The following is a 20,144-nucleotide window of genomic DNA, read 5'->3' as shown; positions in this document are numbered from 1 at the left end:
AGTGATACTGCTGCTGCTAAGTCACTTCAGTCGTGTCCAACTGTGTACGACCCCATAGATGGCAGCCCACCAGGCTCCGCCATCCCTGGGATTCTCCAGGCAAGAACACTGGTGTGGGTTGCCATTTCCTTCCCCAGTGCATGAAAGTGAAAAGTGAAAGTGAAGTCTCTCAGTTGTGTCCAACTCTTCACGACCCCATGGACTGCAGCCTACCAGGCTCCTCTGCCCATGGGATTTTCCAGGCAAGAGTACTGGAGTGGGTTGCCATTGCCTTCTCCCCCAGTGATACTAGTTCTTGCCAGTGAGACATGGGATAATATATTATTAAGTACTTGTTTAATAAATGGATAAATCTTTCAAAAAGTGTTAGTCAATTTATAGTATCATGTTAATTTCAGACATATAGCAGAGTGATTCAGTTATATCTATATGTGTGTATATATATAGATACATATATATTTAAGTTGTATCTATATGTGTATATATGTGTATATATATTCAATTTGTACATATACAATATTGTATATATACAATTTTCCATTGTAGCCTATTACAAGATATTGAATACTGTTCCTTGTGTTATACAGTAAATCCTTATTGCTTATCAATTTACTGAATAGTAGTATGTATCTGTTAGTCCCATACTCATTTATCCTACCCTACCTCCCTTTCCCCTTTGGTAACCATGTTTGCTTTCCATGTCTGAGTCTGTTTCTGTTTTATAAATAGATTCATTTGTATTATTTTTTAAATTCCACATGTGTCCAATATGATATTTGTCTTTTCTGACTTTACTTAGTATGATAATCTCTACGTCCATCCATGTTGCTGCAAAATGACATTATTTCATTATTTTTTCTGGCTGAATAGTATTCCATTGTATATATATATACAACATCTTCCACATCCATTCATTTATTGATGGACCCTTAGATTGTTTCCATGGCTTGGCTATTGTGAATAGTGTTTTAAGAACACTGGGTACATATATCTTTTGGTAACAGTTGTTGTCTTTTCCAGATATATGCCCAGGAGTGGGACTGCTGGATCATTTGGTACCTCTATTTTTTTTTTTAAGGAACATCCATACTGTTTTCTATAGTGGCTGAACAAATTTACATTCCCACCAATAGCATAGGAGGGTTCCCTTTTCTCTACACCTTCTTTCAGTTCAGTTCAGTTCATTTCAGTCGCTCAGTCATGTCCGACTCTTTGCGACCCCATGAATCGCAGCACACCAGGCCTCCCTGTCCATCACCAACTCCTGGAGTTCACTCAGACTCGCTTCCATCGAGTCAGTGATGCCATCCAGCCATCTCATCCTCTGTCATCCCCTTCTCCTCCTGCCCCCAATCCCTCCCAGCATCAGAGTCTTTTCCAATGAGTCAACTCTTTGCATGAGGTGGCCAAAGTACTGGAGTTTCAGCTTTAGCATCATTCCTTCCAAAGAACACCCAGGGCTGATCTCCTTCAGAGTGGACTGGTTGGATCTCCTTGCAGTCCAAGGGACTCTCAAGAGTCTTCTCCAACACCACAGTTCAAACGCATCAATTCTTCAGCGCTCAGCCTTCTTCACAGTCCAACTCTCACATCCATACATGACCACTGGAAAAACCATAGCCTCTTTAGCGTTTATTATTTGTATAGACTTTTTGATGATAGCCATTATGACCTGGTGTGAGGTGATACTTCACTGTGGTTTTGACGTGCATTTCTCTAATAGTTAGCGACGTTGAACATCTTATGTGCCTGTTGGCCATTTCTGTGTCTTCTTGGAGAAACATCTATTTAGGTCTTCCACCCATTATTTGATTGAGTTGTTTGTTTTTTGATATTGAATTATACTAGTTGTTAGTATAGTTTGGAAATTAATCCTTTGTTGGTCACATTGCTTGCAAATATTTTCTCCCATTTTTGGAGTTATCTTTTTGTTTTGTTGATGTTTGTTGGTGTTGATGTTCTCTGCTCTGCAAAAGCTTTAAGGCTTGATTATGTCTCATTCATTTCCTTCTGCTTTTATTTCTTTTGCCTTAGGAGACGGATCTGTGAAAAGGTTGCTATGATTTACGTTAGAGAATGTTTTGCCTATGTTCTCTTCTAGCAGTTTTATGGTGTCATGTCTTTTATTTCGATCTTTAAATCATTTTGAGTTTATTTTTGTATATTGTGTGAGGGAGTGTTCTATCTTCACTGATTTTAATGAGGCTGTCCAGCTTTCCCCACACTGGTTGTTGAAAAGAATGTCTTTCTCCATTGTATATCCTTGCCTCCTGTGTTAAAGATTAATTGTCCATAGGTGTGTGGGTTTGTTTCTAGGTGCTCTATTCTATTGCATTGATCTGTATGTCTGTTTTTGTGCCAAGACCATATTATTTTGATTACTAGGGCTTTGTAGTGTTGTCTGAAGTCTGGGAAGATTATGCCTCCAGCTTTTTTCCGCAGAATTTCTGTGTCTTCTGTGGTCCCATATAAATTTTAGGATTATTTGTTCTACTTTTGTAAAGACTATCATGGGTAATTTGATAGATTGCATTAAATCTGTAGATAACTTTAGGTAGTATAGCTATTTTAATTCTTCCAATCCAAGAGTGTGGGCTATCTTTCCATTTCTTGGAATCATCTTCAGTTTCCTTTGTCAGCATTTTATAGTTTTCAGTGTATAAGGCTTTCAACTCCTGGTTAGGTTTATTCACAGGTATTTTATTTATTTTTTTAAAAAACTTTCATTTAGTTGGCTGTCGCAGATCTTAGTTGCTTAGTCATGGCATGTTGTGGCATGTGGGATCTAGTTTCCTGACCAGGGATCGAACCCTGGCCCCTGCATTGAGAGGGTAGAATCTTAACCACTGGACCACCAGTGAAGTCCCATAGGTATTTCATTTTTTGACATGATTTTAAAAGATATTTTTTTAAACTTTCTTTTTCTGACATTTCATCGTTAGTGTAAATAAGTGCAGCAGAGTTCTGTATACTAACCTTGTATCCTGCCACCTTGTTGAATTCGTTTATCAGTTCTAATAGTTTTTGTGTAGAACCTTTAGGGTTTTTATATAGAGTGTCATGTTACATGCAAATAGGGACAGTTTTACCTCTTCTCTTCCAAATTTTGATATGTTTTATTTGCTTCTCTTGTGTGACTGCTGTGGTGGCTAAGACTTCCAATACTGTGCTGAATAGAAGTGGTGAGAGTGGGCATCTTTGTCTTTTTTCAGAATTTTTCGGGAAGGCTTTCAGTTTTTCACCATTGGCTGTGGGTTTGTCATTAAATAGATAAATCTTTGTCTTGGCAGGACTGAGATTCTTTCCTTCCTCCTTACTGAGTGTCTACTGTGAGCTATTTCCAGGCACACAAAGGTAAGCAGGACAGAGTCTCTGTTTTCAAAAGCTCACAAATCTTTCTTAAAGTAGCTGGTTCCATAGGATTTTAATTACTTAATTGTCAACAGATGGTATGAGTATATGACAAAATAGATGGCTGAGTCTTGGCATCACATGATATACTCTATAATTACAACATAAGCTGTCATTTTTATGGTCTGTGAATGTATTGTTTTCATTAAATGAATATTCCTGGTAATATATGGTTCTCATTTGGGAGAGATGGATTGCCAGTGCTCCAAGAATTATAGTCCATTCAAATAAACTTGGAAAGCTATTTTTGAACAACAGTTTTTATTGATGATTCAGAAGATACTTTGGAACCTGTAGGACCACAGGATCAATATTATGAATGTGGGTTTGTATATTGCCATACATCTAAAGAAAGGAGATAAGGATGGAGAGGAGACACACAGATGTGCCAGAGAGGCTCTTGGAAAACTAAAAGTTAAATGATAAAAGTTAACACCATTATTAAAATTAGGTAATAGCAATGATATCTTGAATAGCACTCTTTTAAGGCCAGGAATAGAAGAGCTTAAGAGTCCAGCTCAAATATAGCAGATGTATAGAACAGTCTTTTGGACTCTGTGGGAGAGGGCGAGGGTGGGATTATATGGGAGAATGGCATTGAAACATGTATATTATCACATGCGAAATGAAAAAAAAAATTAACATTTCTAAGAGAAGAAAACCAATCAGAAGTAGGTGATCTGCATGAAACAAAACAGTGGTGTCCATTTAGCACTGATTGGTGATACGGGATCATGTGTAGGTGTTTCTGAAGGAAAGGGGACATTTTTATGTAAAAGGAGTGAATTGGACTGGTTTAGCTGATAGAACTGGGCTTCCCTGGTGGCTCAGATGGTGAAGAATCTGTCTGCAATGTGGGAGACCTAGGTTCCATCCCTGGTTCGGGAAGATCTCCTGGAGAAGGGAATGGCAGCCCACTCCAGTATTCTTGCCTGGAGAATCCAATGGACAGAGGAGCCTGGCGGGCTACAGTCCATGGGCTCGCAAAGAGTCAGGCATGACTGAGCAGCTACATTGTGATGACGGTGATGTAGTTCTATCCTTTAGGGTAGAACTAGAATTATTAAAAGTAAAAATATTGGTGAAGTTTAAAAATTACAGGTCAAAGTTAGATTCTGTAGAAGGCTTTCTGAAAGAAGATAAAAATTGGAAGTACTTTAACATGAAGATTAAGTAATGCAATTACAAATGTAAAGGATGGAAAAATTGGCTGTTATGGCAGATAAACCACATAACCAACAAGATGCAGAAGATGGAGAGAACATGTTTCTGCCTTTTGGGGGCTTTAATGGTCAGATAAACAAGGACCCTGATGAAAGTAGCGCAGAGGTCTTAGCAAAGGTTGGATTTCAGTGTATCACTTTCAGTTTCCTAGGTAAATTGAACCCCTAATTACATTATAAAAAGAAAATCCATATATAAGGGAAGATTAACTTCAGACTTGTTAGCTTTTCCCTTGAGGGAAAAGGAGTTTAGAAAAGATCTGTGTAACAAAGAATAAACTCTTAGAAAGGATGGTCTATCTGCTGGACACGTGGGTACTGTGCGTACCTGCATTGACTGTTTTGGTCATAGCCAGTATCTGTAAATCAAGTGTTGCCAATATATGATGTCTGCTTGTTAATGTTACTGCCCGAAGGGGACTTCATCCTGTGACTTGGTAGAACACAGTCCACTAGTGGGCTGTGTAACTGGCTTGAGTAGGAGCCATTGGAGCAGTCAGTTCCTCAGATTCTTCTGCTCACCACACGCTCTTTTCCAGCAGAGATGAACCCATCCTTACAAAGGAGGGGGAGTTGAAATGGAAATGCAAAACAAAAGGGAAGAGTTTGAATCATACATCTGAATCTCTTTGCTTTGATTTCAGCCTAACCAAGCAATCTTTTCATGAATGCACAAGCATCTCAGATAGATTTGCCTCTTAGGGAAAGATAGAACTAGTGTTACTAATGTGAGAATTTTGTTCCATATGACAGTTCAATTTATGATTATCAGTGAATACATTTTGTTTGTAGTACTGGGGTTATTAGTCTAGGAGTTCTTAAGCTTGAGCATGCATTGGAATCACCAACATCACTGAGCATGTACTTGGTTAATTTCAAGCAGGACTTATTAAAAATAGATTCCTGGGCCCTTCCCCCAGCGATTCTGCTTCACTGGATCTGTGATAAGGCGCAAGAATGTATGTTGCTACCAAGGTCTCAGGTGCACTGCTGCTGTATCAGCATCACCATTTGAGAGTGAATGGGCTAGTCTTTAGGGCATCGGCAAGACTTAGTTTCTGAGTCCACTAGGCAGAGGATGAGACTCCAAACATTGGTGACTTCTAGGAGATGCTGCCATATGAGGTTTCTTGATGGCTAGCCGAATCTCCTATTCCTGGAAACCACCCTATCTTGGAAAGTATCTCTTAAATATTGATCAGAGTTATGGCCTATCAGTCAGTCAGTTCAGTCACTCAGTCGTGTCTGACTCTTTGCGACCCCATGGCCTGCAGCATGCCAGGCTTCCTTGTCCATCATCAATTCCCGGAGTTTGCTCAAACTCATGTCCATTGAGTCGGTGATGCCATCCAACCATCTCATCCTCTGTCATCCCCTTCTCCTCCTCCTTCAATAATCCCAGCATCAGGGTTTTTTTCCTAGTGAGTCAGTTCTTCGCATCAGGTGGCCAAAGTATTGGAGTTTCAGCATAAGTCTTTCCAGTGAATATTCAGACTGATTTCCTTTAGGATTGACTGGTTTGATTGATATGACCTATAGGTCAAATCTGTCCTGATCTTATGATTTGTATCAGAAACTGTTTAATGAATTCTGGACTTTCACTCTGATTACTTGCTCTTTACGAGTGTCAAAAAACAGGCAGCTCTATTACCTTCTAAAGAATGGAATCTGAAATGATAACTGATAAGGACCTACTATATAGCATAGGGAACTCCACTCAATACTTTGTAGTGGCCTATATGGGAAGAGCAGAGACAGCAATGGCACCCCACTCCAGTACTCTTGCCTGGAAAATCCCATGGATGGAGGAGCCTGGTGGGCTACAGTCCATGGGGTCGCTGAGAGTAGGACACAACTGAGCGACTTTACTTTCACTTTTCACTCTCAGGCATTGGAGAAGGAAATGGCAACCCACTCCAGTGTTCTTGCCTTGAGAATCCCAGGGACGGGGGAGCCTGGTGGGCTGCTGTCTATGGGGTGACACAGAGTTGGACACGACTGAAGCGACCTAGCAGCAGCAGCAGCAGCAGCAGCATTCTAGATGGGAAGAGAATCTACAATGGATCTATGTATTTGTATAACAGATTCACTTTGCTGTACACTTGAAACTAATACAACATTGTAAATCAAATATACCTTAATAAAGATGTTAAAAAATAATGAAATATCTTATAAGTAAAATATACTTAATAGTAACTAATCTTTAACTTCATAAATAAATAATTATTTTATGTAAAAAAAAAAATGAAGAATGTGATCGGGTTTCTTTTCTGCAAGTTGATTACGATATCTAAAAGTCAAAGTAGTCTTTTCCAGAATACCTTCTTCCTTTTTTACTGTTAATATGTTTGTCATTAGTATCTTCTGACTCTCTAGAATTCAAAGTAGCTTCTATCATTTCTGCACCAGTAAAAACTAGTATCAGATGGAGTTTCCTTGCTGGTTTCAACCCAGTTATTCTTCCAGTTCTTTACAGAGTCTTCCAGTTGACTGCAGTTTCAAGCTGTTGCCCTTGCTTCTGTCTTTCTCTCTCTCTGCTCATTGCTGGCAGTTTGAACTTACATGACATGAAAAACACTCAGTCTATTTTGTCTTGACTGACAGAAGCTCACCAAATAATTGTTTCTTTCCAAAGCTATTTTCTTCTTCTAAATTTCCTTCTTGATCCCTCTAAGCAAGTTATTTTTAACCTTTTAGAGAATTTCTGCCTAATAGAAATAAAATATGAGTCATGAATACAAGCCTTATGTACAATTTTAAGATTTCTAGTAGGTACATTGAAAGAGTGAAAAGAAATGAGTGAAATAAATTTTATAATGTATATTTAAATTTTTTCTTTCTTTTTAAAATATTTTATTTATTATTTATTTATTTATTTGGCTGAGCCAGGTCTTAATCGTGGCACATGAGATCTTCTGCTTTGGTTGAGGCATGTGAGACCTTTAGTTTTGGCATGTGGGATATAGTTCCCTGACCAGGAATTGAACAGAGGTCCCCTGCATTGGGAATGCAGAGTCTTAGCCACTGGACCACCAGGGAAGTCCCAATAATATTTTTTATTTAGCTCAACATATCCAAAATACTCTCATTTCAATATGGAATGAATATAGAGCTATTAATGAAATAGCCTATTTTCTCTTTTCATCCCAAGTCTTCAAACTGTAGTGCATTTGACACTGGACATCTCAGTTTGGACCAGCTGTATCTCAACAACCACATGTGACTAGTAGCCAGTATATCAAACAGTCGTGGATTTAGTGCTTCTAAACTCTCTGAATTGATTCCTCCAGAATAAAGCAGCTAAGTTCACATTTTGAAAACTCTGTCAAGGCTTTTGGAACAAACCCCTGAAGCCCATCTTTGCAGCTCAGGTTAGATTTCTTGCTCTTAAGATCCCTCAAGTTCCCAAAGGACCTGGGTTCCTGCCTCCTGCAAACAATGACAAAGCAACTTCTGCCTTTGTGGCACATGTGGGAAGACCTGGCTGATCAGAGCTTTGAAACGCAGGGTGTCTGCCCTTTCTTTCTGTGTTCCTGGCCCTAGCACCTCCACACCCTCACCTCCTGTTCTTGCTTTGCCTCCAGCTGCTATCTATGAGGGTGGGAGACATAAAATGAATTAGAATTAATAGAGACTTCTTAGCCTGCCAGATAAACTAGCATTGCCCGTGCTAGTGTTCTTTGTCCTTGTGACAAGGGTTTATTGATAAGAAAAAGGATTTGTACTTAAATACCAAACACTCAAATGCTTGGCTGGTTATACTGTTCACTATCACTGGTGGTGTCCTTCTCCAAATCATTTGTCCTCTGGTGGATCTTGACAAAGCGCCTGCACAAAATTAACAGGCATGCAAAGCCTGGATGAGCAAAATCAATTTGCCTATAATTTGTTTGTGAAGCACTCAGGACGTGGTTGAAGTGATTTTAATTTCAAAGCCCAAGTTGCCCGTCTGTCTTTTTGTCAGGCAATTAGTTCCACTGGCTGGGCAAGAATGCTGTGATGCAAAGTGCTGAGAGGAGCCAACCAAGGAGAATGGCACCCCCTTTTTGGCTTCTTCCGCATGTTCCTCATGCCAAGCTTCTTTTGTCTCTGGTTTATTTTGGGTAAAATCCCCTGCTTGGCACCAGGCTCTGTGACTGCTTGGCATAGTGCAGTGGCTAAGTGCTTTGAAAAAGGACCTGGAGGGAGTAAACAGAGGAAATCCTAACAGTAGCTACTTCTGGATGTCTGGCAGTGTGTTTTTATTGAATATACTCAACAACCTCAAATGGTCAGTATTAATATCCTCATTGTACTGAACATGAAGTCAAGGAGCTGAGAGATATTGGTAATTAGCTAAAGTCCATGTCTTAGAAGTTCAGATTTGGGGCTACAACAGGGGTGCTCTTAATCCCTGTGCTGTGCTGCCCATTTAGTCCAGTCACCCATAGGAGCCATTGCCTCCTAGACTTTGGGGAGGAACCAAGTTTGAGTAAGAGACAGGATAACAGGAACCTCAATTAAGTCCTTCCACCATAAGGACAGGGACTTTGTCAGTATCCTCTTAGCCAAACTGAACCTGGCTCATGGAAGTCACCTCATAAGGACATAGGGAGCCCACCTGTGTTTGTTTAGTGACTAAAACGCACTATATCTTCTGATTCACAATGACCATGGGAGGTAGTAAGGAAAGGTATTATCTTTTATGTATGAATCCCTTATGGCTCAGCTGGTAAAGAATCCGCCTGCAATGTGGGAGACCATGGTTCGAACCCTGGGTTGGGAAGATCCCAGTGAGAAGGGAAAGCCTACCGACTCCAGTATTCTGGCCTGGAGAATTCCATGGACTGTATAGTCCATGGGGTCGCAAAGAGTCGGACACGACTGAGGTGACTTTCACTTTATTTATGAATACTTTAGCTGAGTTAAAGGGAATATTTCACATTCCAAAAATGACTTAAATAAAAGTCTGAGTCGTGATTGTGGTTGTTTTAATTGCCTCAGATTGTTTATGGCTCAGACGATAAAAATCTGCCTGCACTGTGGGAGACCTGTGTTCAATCCCTGGGTCAGGAAGATCCCCTGGAGAAAGGAATGCAGTCCACTCCAGTATTCTTACCTTGAGAATCCCATGGACAGAGGGGCCTGGCAGGCTGCAGTCCATGGGACCACAAAGAGTCGAATTGGACTGAATGACTAAAACTTTCACTTTAGTTGCCATGGTAATAACTTAGTGGTTGAAACTTCTGGAAGCAGGGACCATTTTCTATTCATTTTGTGTCCTTTTGCCCACAGTGCAGAGAGAGGACATTTCTACAAGCATAGGAAGTTCTATCAGACAGTGGTGCTCTAGAGGCAGGGAGAGGCCAGTGGGTGATAATCTAACATAATGCCCTACTTCACAGCAAGAAGTAGAATTTAATAATGTTTTAATGAATAAATGAATGAATACCATAATGGAAGTGTTTTTGTAATATGACTAAGCTAATTACACTGATCAGTTATAGGTTGAATTTGGGCTTTCCAGGGTAGCTGATTCCATTTTTCAAAATGAATTATCAAAAAGAGCAAAACAATTCATTTCTTAAAGATGTCAAAATGCAATTTTAAATGCCATGCTAAGCAATGGGAAGATGCTGGTGTGGGTTAGTCACTGATTACTGCTATTTAACAGCAATTTAAAAACAAGGCAAGAGCAATGTTTGTACTATTATGGCATTTAAATAGTTAAAACCAACTCTACTTAGATAATGAATTAATTCATATTTACTAATAAAATACTTCATTTCTTTTCTATCATTTTTCATGCAGCTTGAAGTATGTCATGATTATTGTTTTAATTAATACCATGTCATCTATCAGTGCCCAGAGGTTGTCATTGCCTTTTCAAAAAATGACAGAGAAATGAAAAAATGGTGAGGTTTTTATTGACTATGATACCAAGTCAGCAAGTGTGATAACCAAAGTTCCTTTTTCTTGCCCATGACCCTTTGACCTACACTGTTGGAGCAACTTGGGGGAAAAAAAGAATTGTAAAACAGATGCCAGAAAGTGTAGATTATCTTAAATTTCTAGGTGCACTAAACTACCCAGCCTCTTAGGGAAGAAGTGCCTTCTGCTGGTCTATGAGAATGTCTGTCCTTAACTGAGACTTATCTAATAAAGTTCAGGGAAGGGCCATATCTCCAGTGTAAAGCAGCCCATTCATTCATTTATTGTGTATCTATAAGTGCCAGGCAAAACCCAATGATGAATGTCACATAATTCCTTTTCCCAAGGAACTCTTGGGCTACTGGGAACTCAGATGTGTAGACTGACAGTAACCACAGAGAGTCACCAGTGCTATAATGGGGTAAGCAGAAGTGTCTATGAAAGCCACACTGTTTAGTTTGGGGGATGAGAAAAGATCTTCCATGAAAATAGGAAGAAATCATGTCATGAAGCCCCTTCTCCAGGGATCTTCCCATCCCAGGGATCAAACCCGGATCTCCCACATCGCAGGTAGATTCTTTACCAGCTGAGCCACAACAGAAGCCCAAGAATACTGGAGTGGGTAGCCTATCACTTCTCCGGGGGATCTTCCTGACCCAGGAATTGAACCGGGGTCTCCTGTGTTACAGGAGTGTTCTTTACCAACTGAGCTATCAGGGAAGCCCCGTGAAACCTAGGTAAGGGTTATTCAGGTGATGAGAGACAAAAAGAAAGTATAAGAGAGAGAGTATGTCTTGATTCAGTTCAGTTCAATCGCTTAGTCATGTCCGACTCTTTGCGACCCTATGAATCACAGCATGTCAGGCCTCCCTGTCCATCACCAACTCCAAAGAACTATAAAAAGGATGGTTGCTTTAAAGCGTAGACATTCCAGAGGGCCACAGAGGGTGGTATGGAAGAAACTATGCTGTCCAATATGGTAGCCAAGAGACACATGTGGCTAATTAACATTAACTTAAAATCAATTAAAAGTAAAATTAGAAATGCAGTCCCTCAATTGCCTTAGCCATATTTAAAGAGATCAATAGTTGTGGACAGTGTTGAACAGTGCAGATCTGAACTATTTCCATCATCATAGAAAGTTCTACTGGATGGTGCTTCTCTAGAGGCAGGCAGGGGCCAATCAGTGATGAACTTTGAATGACCTGCAAGGATGTTTGGACCTTACTCCGAGGACAATGAGATGGCACTGAAGTATTATATATAGGGAAGTAGAGTGATCAAGTCTATATATTAGAGAAGTCATTCTGCAGGGCACAAAAAGGCTTAGAGGGAGGCCACACTGAGAATTAGACCAGTAAAAAGCATACTTCATTCATCAGGGAAAGAGATGATAGGCTCCTAGAATAGGTAGCATAGTAGAGAAGTGCATGGATTCAGGAAATATTAAGGAAAACAATCAGTAGGACTTAATGGTTTAGATGTGGAGGGTGAGGAAGGCAGATGTGAAGTTTGATCTCTGGCTTGGGCAGCCAGGGGATGCTGGTACCATTGACCTAGACAGGAAACAAGAAAGAAGAAGGGGGTAGATCTGAGGAGGAGAGATGATAAATTCAACTATGTCCTCGAATGCAAAATGAACAATGAGGCATCCAAGTGAGCTTGCAGGAAGCATTTAGATAGTCAGGTCTGACCTGGAGACAAATCTGGGCTGGAGACACATATTATAAAGCTATCACCACAGGGATGACTTTGAAAGCCATGGAAACAGGTGAGATATCTGAGGGAGAGAGTGTGGAATGAGATGCTAAGAAGGACAAGGACTGAACACTCACAGTGATGAGACCAGCCTAGGAAGAGGAGTCCAGAGGAGAAGCCAGTAAGGCAGAAAGAGAACCAGGAGATCTCCTTCACCTAGAAGGGGATCTAGGTGAAGAGAATATGGTAGGAAAAAGGAGCGGTCATCATGTCAAATGCTACCCAGAAGACAATATAATTGGAGTTGAACAGTTATTATGGTTTTGCATGAAAAAGGTCATTGGTAACCCTGGTGAATGCACTTCACCAGAGAATGATGGGGGCAGAAGGTGGGCTGAAGAGTGAATGGGAGTTGAACAAGTGAGAGCAAACATAAGCAAGCGTAAAACTGGTGAAAGATTTAGAGATGGCTGGTGATAGATGTCTTCTCCATAACCATTGTACCATTTTCAGACATCTAGCTCATATTAGAGATATTCGTAACTTCTTTTATGCTTGGTGCTCCTGAAAGCTTGTTGAAAGTCTAGGGGAGCCTTTTGTACCCTCAGATTTTCATTGTTCCTAGTGGCTCTAGTAGTTCCTAGTAGTTCTTGCATTTGGAAGATGCTCTATTGGTATTTCATTACTTTCTAGATTTCAAATTAAAGGCTCTTATTGGCCTTGAATATATAAAGTATGCGGTTTTTTTCTGACTGAATGAAAAGGTCTCAGTTCCAGGTGAGAAAAAGGTCATGACAAGCCCGTAATTTAATAGAATCTCATTTTTTTTCTAATAGGAATGAATGTTATCTTTATTTATTTTGAGCTTTTTATTTTGTGTTGGGTACAGCTGAGTAACAATTGGATAGTTTCAGGTAAACAGTGAAGGGACTCAGCCATACACAGACATGTCTCCATTCTCCCCTTCAGGCTTCCCTTGTGGCTCAGAGGGTAAAGAATATGCCTGCAGTGCAGGAGACCCAAATTCCGTCCCTGGGTTGGGAAGATCCCCTGGAGAAGGGAAGGCTACTCACTCCAATGTTCTTGCCTAAAGAAGTCCATGGATAGAGGAACCTGGTGGACCACAGTGTATGGGGCTGCAAAAGTTGGACACGACTAAGTGACTAACACATACACATGGTTCTCCCCCAACCCCACCTCCCATCCAGGCTGCCGCATAACACTGAGCAGATTTCCATGTAGATCCCTGTTGGTTATCCCTTTAAATATAGCAGAGTTTGGGATGGTCATATATATACTGCTATATTTTAAAGAATTTCATATTTTCAGGGAATTCTATGAATTAGGGCAAAAATCCCTCCCCGCCCCCAAAAAAAGCCAGAAGAAATAGAACTAGGAACTAGGATGAATATGTTTTAATAAAAAATTTATTATGACTATTTACACCAGTTCCTTGATAAGCATATAAATGTAAACTTTTATGTTGGCATTATTTCACACATGATTTATCCAAATTCAGAGTTAATACTGTCATTTGAGTGTATAGGTAGTGAGAAAATTTTATTATATTCACAGAATATACATACACGTGCATTCAAAATGTGTCCCTCCTTAAGCCAGCGGTATGGACACAGCCCCATTGGCCCTGCTTCTGCTTCGCAGGTGGACACTGGAATCAGTGATGTCATCCACATGCTCCTCACTCTTCTTTTCCTTCAGGCTGTTGATGAATCGCAGGGTAATTTCATCCCACTCCTCAGGCAAGAGCATCAGCAGAAACCCAATGCAGATGATGATGGTAGCAGCCAGGCGGACGACATTGAATATTACCTCCTGCTTCAGGAGATCCACAGCTAGAGGAGCAACAGCAAGTCAGTCAGCCTGTGACGGTTTCTAAGCTTCTCTGAAAACCAGTGACCCAAATCAGTGCTACTTCTAGAAGATTTCCAAAAGTCTCTCTTGTTCTCACAAGCTTATCTTTCCTTTATTCTATGTCGTTATTGACATGGCTCTCTACACCTGCTTTCCATTTCTTTTCTCTAAATCATACTTACCCTGCTAGGCAAATACCATCTGATTGAATAGCCTCTGCAATTTAAAAAAATAATTTTATTTTATATTACAGCATAGTTGATTAACAGTGTTTCAGGTATACACTAAGGTGATTTAGTCACACATATCCAATAATTTTATTTTATATTACAGCATAGTTGATTAACAGTGTTTCAGGTATACACTAAGGTGATTTAGTCACACATATCCATGTATCTATTCTTTTTCAAATTTTGGCCCCATTTAGGTTATTACAGAATATTAAGCAGAGTTTCCTATGCTGTGATAGTTGGTCCTTGTTGATTATCTGTTTTCAATATAGCAGTGTATACATGCAGTTTTATTTCCTAATGTCTTTCCTCTGTATTCCTTCATACTTCTCCAGTTTCACTGGCCCACTGAAGATTTTTTAAATGAACCAAGCTTATTAATGTCTAGGTCTTTGCAAATGCCAGTCTTTTAAAAATTTTTAGTTGCAGTGAAACTCATGCAAGTTAAAACTAACCACTTTCAAGTGAGTTTACTAGCATTTTGTACATTCATTTTGTACAGATTAATGTACCAGCTTCTCCATCTGGTGTAAAACGTTTTCATCATTTCAAAATAAAACCCCAGACCCATTAAGCAGCTACTCCCCAGTCTCCTACCCCCACCCCAAAACCTGGAAACCACTAATCTGCTGTGTGTCTATGGATTTATCTATTCTAGATATTTCTTATAAGTTGAAACATACAATATATGACATTTTATGTCTGGTTTCTTTTGATTAACATAATGTTTTTGAGGTTCAGCCACATCATAGCATGTGTTAGTGCTTTATTCCTTTTATGGCTGAATAATATCCCATTGTATCACAATGTGTCTATTGATTCATCTCTTGATGGACATCTGGTGTTTCCGCATTTGGCTTTTGTGAATAGTGCTGCGGTGAACATCTCATACAGGAATATTTTTGAGTCCTTGTTTTCAGTTTTGGGAGGCATGTATTAGTAGTAGAATCATATACATGCTCTTCTCTTTGTATGAAACGCTCTCTCCTCCTTGTATGCACTTCATCCAGCTAAACCCTCTGTTAAATTCCTCCTTTTATTCTTCTTGCAAGAAGCTTCCTTCAATGCCCCTCCTGTGTGCTCTCAGAGCATTCAGTACATAGCTCTGTCAAAGTCTTTCTCTCTCTACATTGTAAATACTGAGTTCCTTTTATCTCCCTTCTATACCACATGATCCTGAGGGCAGGGACCATGTCTTACTCAGGATTTATCATCAGTGTTAGCACAGTGGGTAGCATATACTAAGTACTTATATTAAATGAACGAATCCATGGATGAATGAATGGAATTTCTTGACAACTCCACTCCTCCCTGATATGACTTTCCTCTAAATATCTTACAGTCCTTGGAGTCTTTTACACAGTTTAGCATTTAATGATAAGTTACTTTGTGGAGCTCTAAGTTACTTCATATAGTCAGTCTTTTTTCCATATTCAGGGTAAGTTTTTTTTTTTTTTTTCTCATAGAAAGTAAAGTCGCTCAGTCGTGTCTGACTCTTTGCCACCCCATGAACTGTAGTCTACCAGGTTCCTCCGCCCATGGGGTTTTCCAGGCAAGAATCCTGGAGTGGGGTGCCATTTCCTTCTCCAGGAGATCTTCCTGACCCAGGGATTGAACCTGAGTCTCCAGCACTGCAGGCAGACGCTTTACCGTCTGAGCCACCAGGGAAGTCCTTTTTTCTCGTAGCACTCCTGTGTTTTGGAGTTTAGTTGTTTTACAATTGTGTTAGTTTCTGTTGTGCAGAAAAGCGAATCAGCTATGTGTATACATATATCCCCTCTTTTTCACCACAGAGCATTAAGTAGAGTTCCCTGTGCTACACAGAAGGTTCTCATTAATTATCTATTTTATACATAATAGTGTATATGTTAATCCCAATCTCCCAATGCATCCCACCCTACTTCCCCCTTTGTTGTACACACATTTGTTCTCTACATTTGTGTGTCTATTTCTGCTTTGCAAATAGGTTCATCTGTACCATTTTGCTAGATTCCGCATACATGCATATGCATTAATATATGATATTTGTTTTTTTTCTTTCCGACTTCACTCTGTATGACAGTCTCTAGGTCCATTTACATCTCTGCTGCTACTGCTAAGTCGCTTCAGTCGGGTCTGACTCTGTGCGACCCCACAGACGGCAGCCCACCAGGCTCCCCCGTCCCTGGGATTCTCCAGGCAAGAACACTGGAGTGGGTTGCCATTTCCTTCTCCAACGCAGGAAAGTGAAAAGTGAAAGTGAAGTCACTCAGTTGTGTCCGACTCTTAGCAAACGGCACTATTTCATTCCTTTTTATGGCTGAGTAATATTCCAGTATATACATATGCCAAATCTTCTTTATCCATTCCTGTCCTGGTGATTCTACATATTACTGCCTTGAACACAGGCGTGCATGTATCTTCTGTGAGTATAGTTTTCTTTGGGTATATGCCCAGGAGTGGGATTGCTGGGTCAGTGTTTTTAAGGAGCCTCCATATTGTTCTCTATAGTGGCTGTGTCAATTTACATTCCAACCAGTAGTGTAGGAGGATTCCCTTTTCTCCACATCCTCGCCAGTATTTGTTAATAGATTTTTTTGATGGTGCCCATTCTGACCAGTGTGAAGGTGATGCCTCATTTTAGCTTTGATTTGGATTCCTGCAATAATTAGTGATGTTGAGCCTCTTTTCATGTGTGTCTTAGCCATCTGTAATGTCTTCTTTGGGGAAATATCTATTTAGGTCTTCTACCCATTTTTTGATCGGGTTGTTTGTTTTTAGGGAATTGAGCCACATGAGCTGTTTATATATCTTGGAGATTAATCCCTTGCCAGTTGCTTCATTGGCAAATATTTTCTGCTATTCTGACGGTTGTCTTTTCATCTTGTTTATGATTTCTTTTGCTGTGCAAAAGCTTTTAAGTTCAATAAGGTCCTATTTATTTTTGTTTTTCTTTTCATTACTTTAGGAGATAGGTCAAAAAAGATCTTGCTGTGATTTATGTTAAAGAGTGTTCTGTCTATGTTTTCCCCTAAGAGTTTTATAGTGTCTAGTCTTACATTTAGGTCTTTGATCCATTTAAAATTTATTTTTGTATGATGTTAATGAGTGTTCTAATTTCATTCTTTTACATGTGGTTGTCTAGTTTTCCCAGTACTACTTATTGAAGAGACTGTTTTTTCCATTGTATATTCTTGCTTTCTTTGTCATAGATTAGGTGACTGTAGGTGGGTTTATCTCTGAGCTTTCTGTTCTGTTCCATTGATCTATATTTCTGTTTTTGTGCCAGTACCATACCATCTGAATACTGTAGTATTCAGTGAAAGTCTGTTATGGGACCAATACTATCTTTTCTCTCTCCACCCCCCAGTCTTTTCTATAATCCTGACCACATAGTAAGTGTTCAATAAACATTTGCTGATTATCCTGGGACAAAGAAAGAAGGCTACCAAAGACTTGGAAACATAGAATTTTAAAATTAGAAGGCCTGTATAGTCGTCCAGATAATTCACTTTCATTATTTGTTCCACTGACAGTTTTCACTAGAAAGATTTTCCTGGAAAAACAGCTTTTCCTCTTGTTCCTGAAATGAGTCAAATTGCTTTTTTCCTGTATCTATTCCAGAGGGCCATCTGCTATGTCCCCATGAGGAGCTTTCACAGCTCCCCATGGGCAGTCTGATGGGGAGCCAACACCCTGTACGCTCCCTACACTTTCATTAGTGATGCTGACTTGAGAGTCCTGTGCTGGGATGCCTTTTGTTTCCATAGGACTTCCTCTAAAAATACCACAAAATTAGGTTGTCAGGGAGATTACATGAAACCCAAATGATACATTTGGTATTTAATTCTAAAAGCACGACCACGTAAAAACAGTGTTTGTAGCTGCAATTTTTAAATCTGCTGCACAGTTATTCTGTTGTCTGCCACCTTCAAGATATTTAAAAACATGTTCCCAGGCAGGGGATACAATTCACAATTACTCGAAGAAATAACTCCGGGTATAAAACAAACACAAGCAGGGAGCTTCCTGCGCAGATGTCAGTTTGCACAGTACCTGCATTTCCAGGAACGCTGAGCACCGTCCCGATAGAGATGAGGATTGGGTACGTCAGCACCACACCGACATTCACCAGGATGTTGAAGGCTGTCAAATAGAGGAGGATGGTGGCTCAGATGGTGAAGAATCTGCCAGCAATGCAGGAGCCCTGGGTTTGATCCCTAGGTCAGGAAGATCCCCTGGAGAAGGGAATGGCAACCCACTCCAGTATTCTTGCCTCAAGAATTTCATGGACAGAGGAGCCTGGTGGGCTACAGTCTATCAGGTTGCAAACAGTTGGACATGACTGAGTGACTAACACACATACAGGATAAAGGGGAACTGAGATGCTGGGCTCTTTCCTTCCTTTAACATAAAAGAATCAATGTCTATGCTAAACATGCCTTCTAAATTATCTGTTCAGTTCAGTCGCTCAGTCGTGTCCGACTCTTTGTGACCCCATGAACCGCAGCACACCAGGCCTCCCTGTCCATCACCAACTCCTGTTACCAAACTCATGTCCATTGAATCAGTGATGCCATCCAACCATCTCATCCTCTGTCGTCCCCTTCTCCTCCCGCCCTCAATCTTTCCCAACATCAGGGTCTTTTCAAATGAGTAACATTGGTCAATTAATCCTCTAATTTTGGAGATGGATTCATATGTATCATACCTGCAAAGGTCTTGTTCCTTTTTCTTCTTCTGCCACCCTAGTTGCCTGATTTCTTACCAGTTGGCTCACAAAAGGGGTAGGGAGCCATGCAAAGAGGTGAAATAATGTGTTCACTACACTGCTTGTTAGCACTATAAAGTTGAGCCAGAGGTTGAGAGCTAATGACTGATTGAGGCTTTCTCCCTTGCTAGTTTGCTATATCATGCCATGTTCCTGGATAACTAAAAGGTCCTAGTGTTACTGCCTAACAGAAGATCTGTCCAAGGATGGCCTATGCTGTGTTATTCACTCTCTTTTGGGGTGTGCATCACATGAACCAACAGAGGCGCATATAATTCACTGAACACCAGGGAGCTTTTCCACATCCTGATTTATATACAGATAACCTTAAGGTGGGTCCACAGAAAAAACTGAAGGTATAACTTGATATCCTTTAATTTATATCTTTGGACACTTTAAATATAAAGTTATTCAAGTAATCACATACCCAACAATGATCAAAATTATTTGTTTTCAAAAAGAAAAACATTTATAAATTATATAGCATTATTTTAATAGATGTCAAGCCAATATTTGTTTTAGGGGGTTAGAGAAATATGACAACTATGAAAAATTACAACTATGAAAAGTCCTCAATTCAGGAAAGATCTCTCTGTATGGAAATGACCCCAAACCATATTGCCCCTTTCTCTGTAAACCAAAGATAGTTCTAGAACCATTACAGTTAGGACAGTGTTTATTCTTCTACTGCTTTCTATAATTCTTGCTTTAGTTAAGCTCCAAAATTTAGGTATCTGGAGTCACTCGTGCTTGTTAGAGACAATGGGTTGGATTTCCACAAGACTTGGGCTTGTTCATCATTTTCATACAATAACAGTAGCAATCAAGGCCAAACACCTTTGTAAGTTAATATCAATTACTACTCCTTCTTTCTGACAGAGCTGCAATGGGAATGAATATTCCAGCATCTCAACTCTCTCCTCAGATATGGGGAGTTAAATACAACCAGTCCTAATAAATCAGAAATTTAATAAGCATAGCATAGACTCTGCTAAGTTCCCCAACTGTCATTTTGTCGGCTGGACTGAGTATTTTAGCAGATTGATAGAA

The 20,144-nt window shown here is 39.9% G+C and overlaps 1 protein-coding gene across 1 annotated transcript in view; it reads right to left on the bottom strand.

The window, feature by feature from the left end:
* The window catches only part of SLC35F4 (solute carrier family 35 member F4), a 277,680-nt gene continuing 271,179 nt past the window's right edge, over positions 13,644-20,144 (bottom strand). Inside the window, exons 7-8 of the mRNA XM_018053799.1 lie at positions 18,380-18,469; positions 13,644-14,095 (exon numbers count right to left, since the gene is read on the bottom strand). Coding sequence (XP_017909288.1) covers positions 13,854-14,095; positions 18,380-18,469 — 332 coding nt within the window. The 3' untranslated portion in view covers positions 13,644-13,853. The remainder of the gene's footprint in view (positions 14,096-18,379; positions 18,470-20,144) is intronic.

The sequence above is a fragment of the Capra hircus genome, chromosome 10 (genome assembly GCF_001704415.2).
Source record: "Capra hircus breed San Clemente chromosome 10, ASM170441v1, whole genome shotgun sequence".
Lineage (NCBI taxonomy): Eukaryota > Metazoa > Chordata > Mammalia > Artiodactyla > Bovidae > Capra > Capra hircus.
The sequence above is the reverse complement of the archived record's forward strand: the minus strand, read 5'-3'. Positions and strand labels throughout refer to the sequence as shown.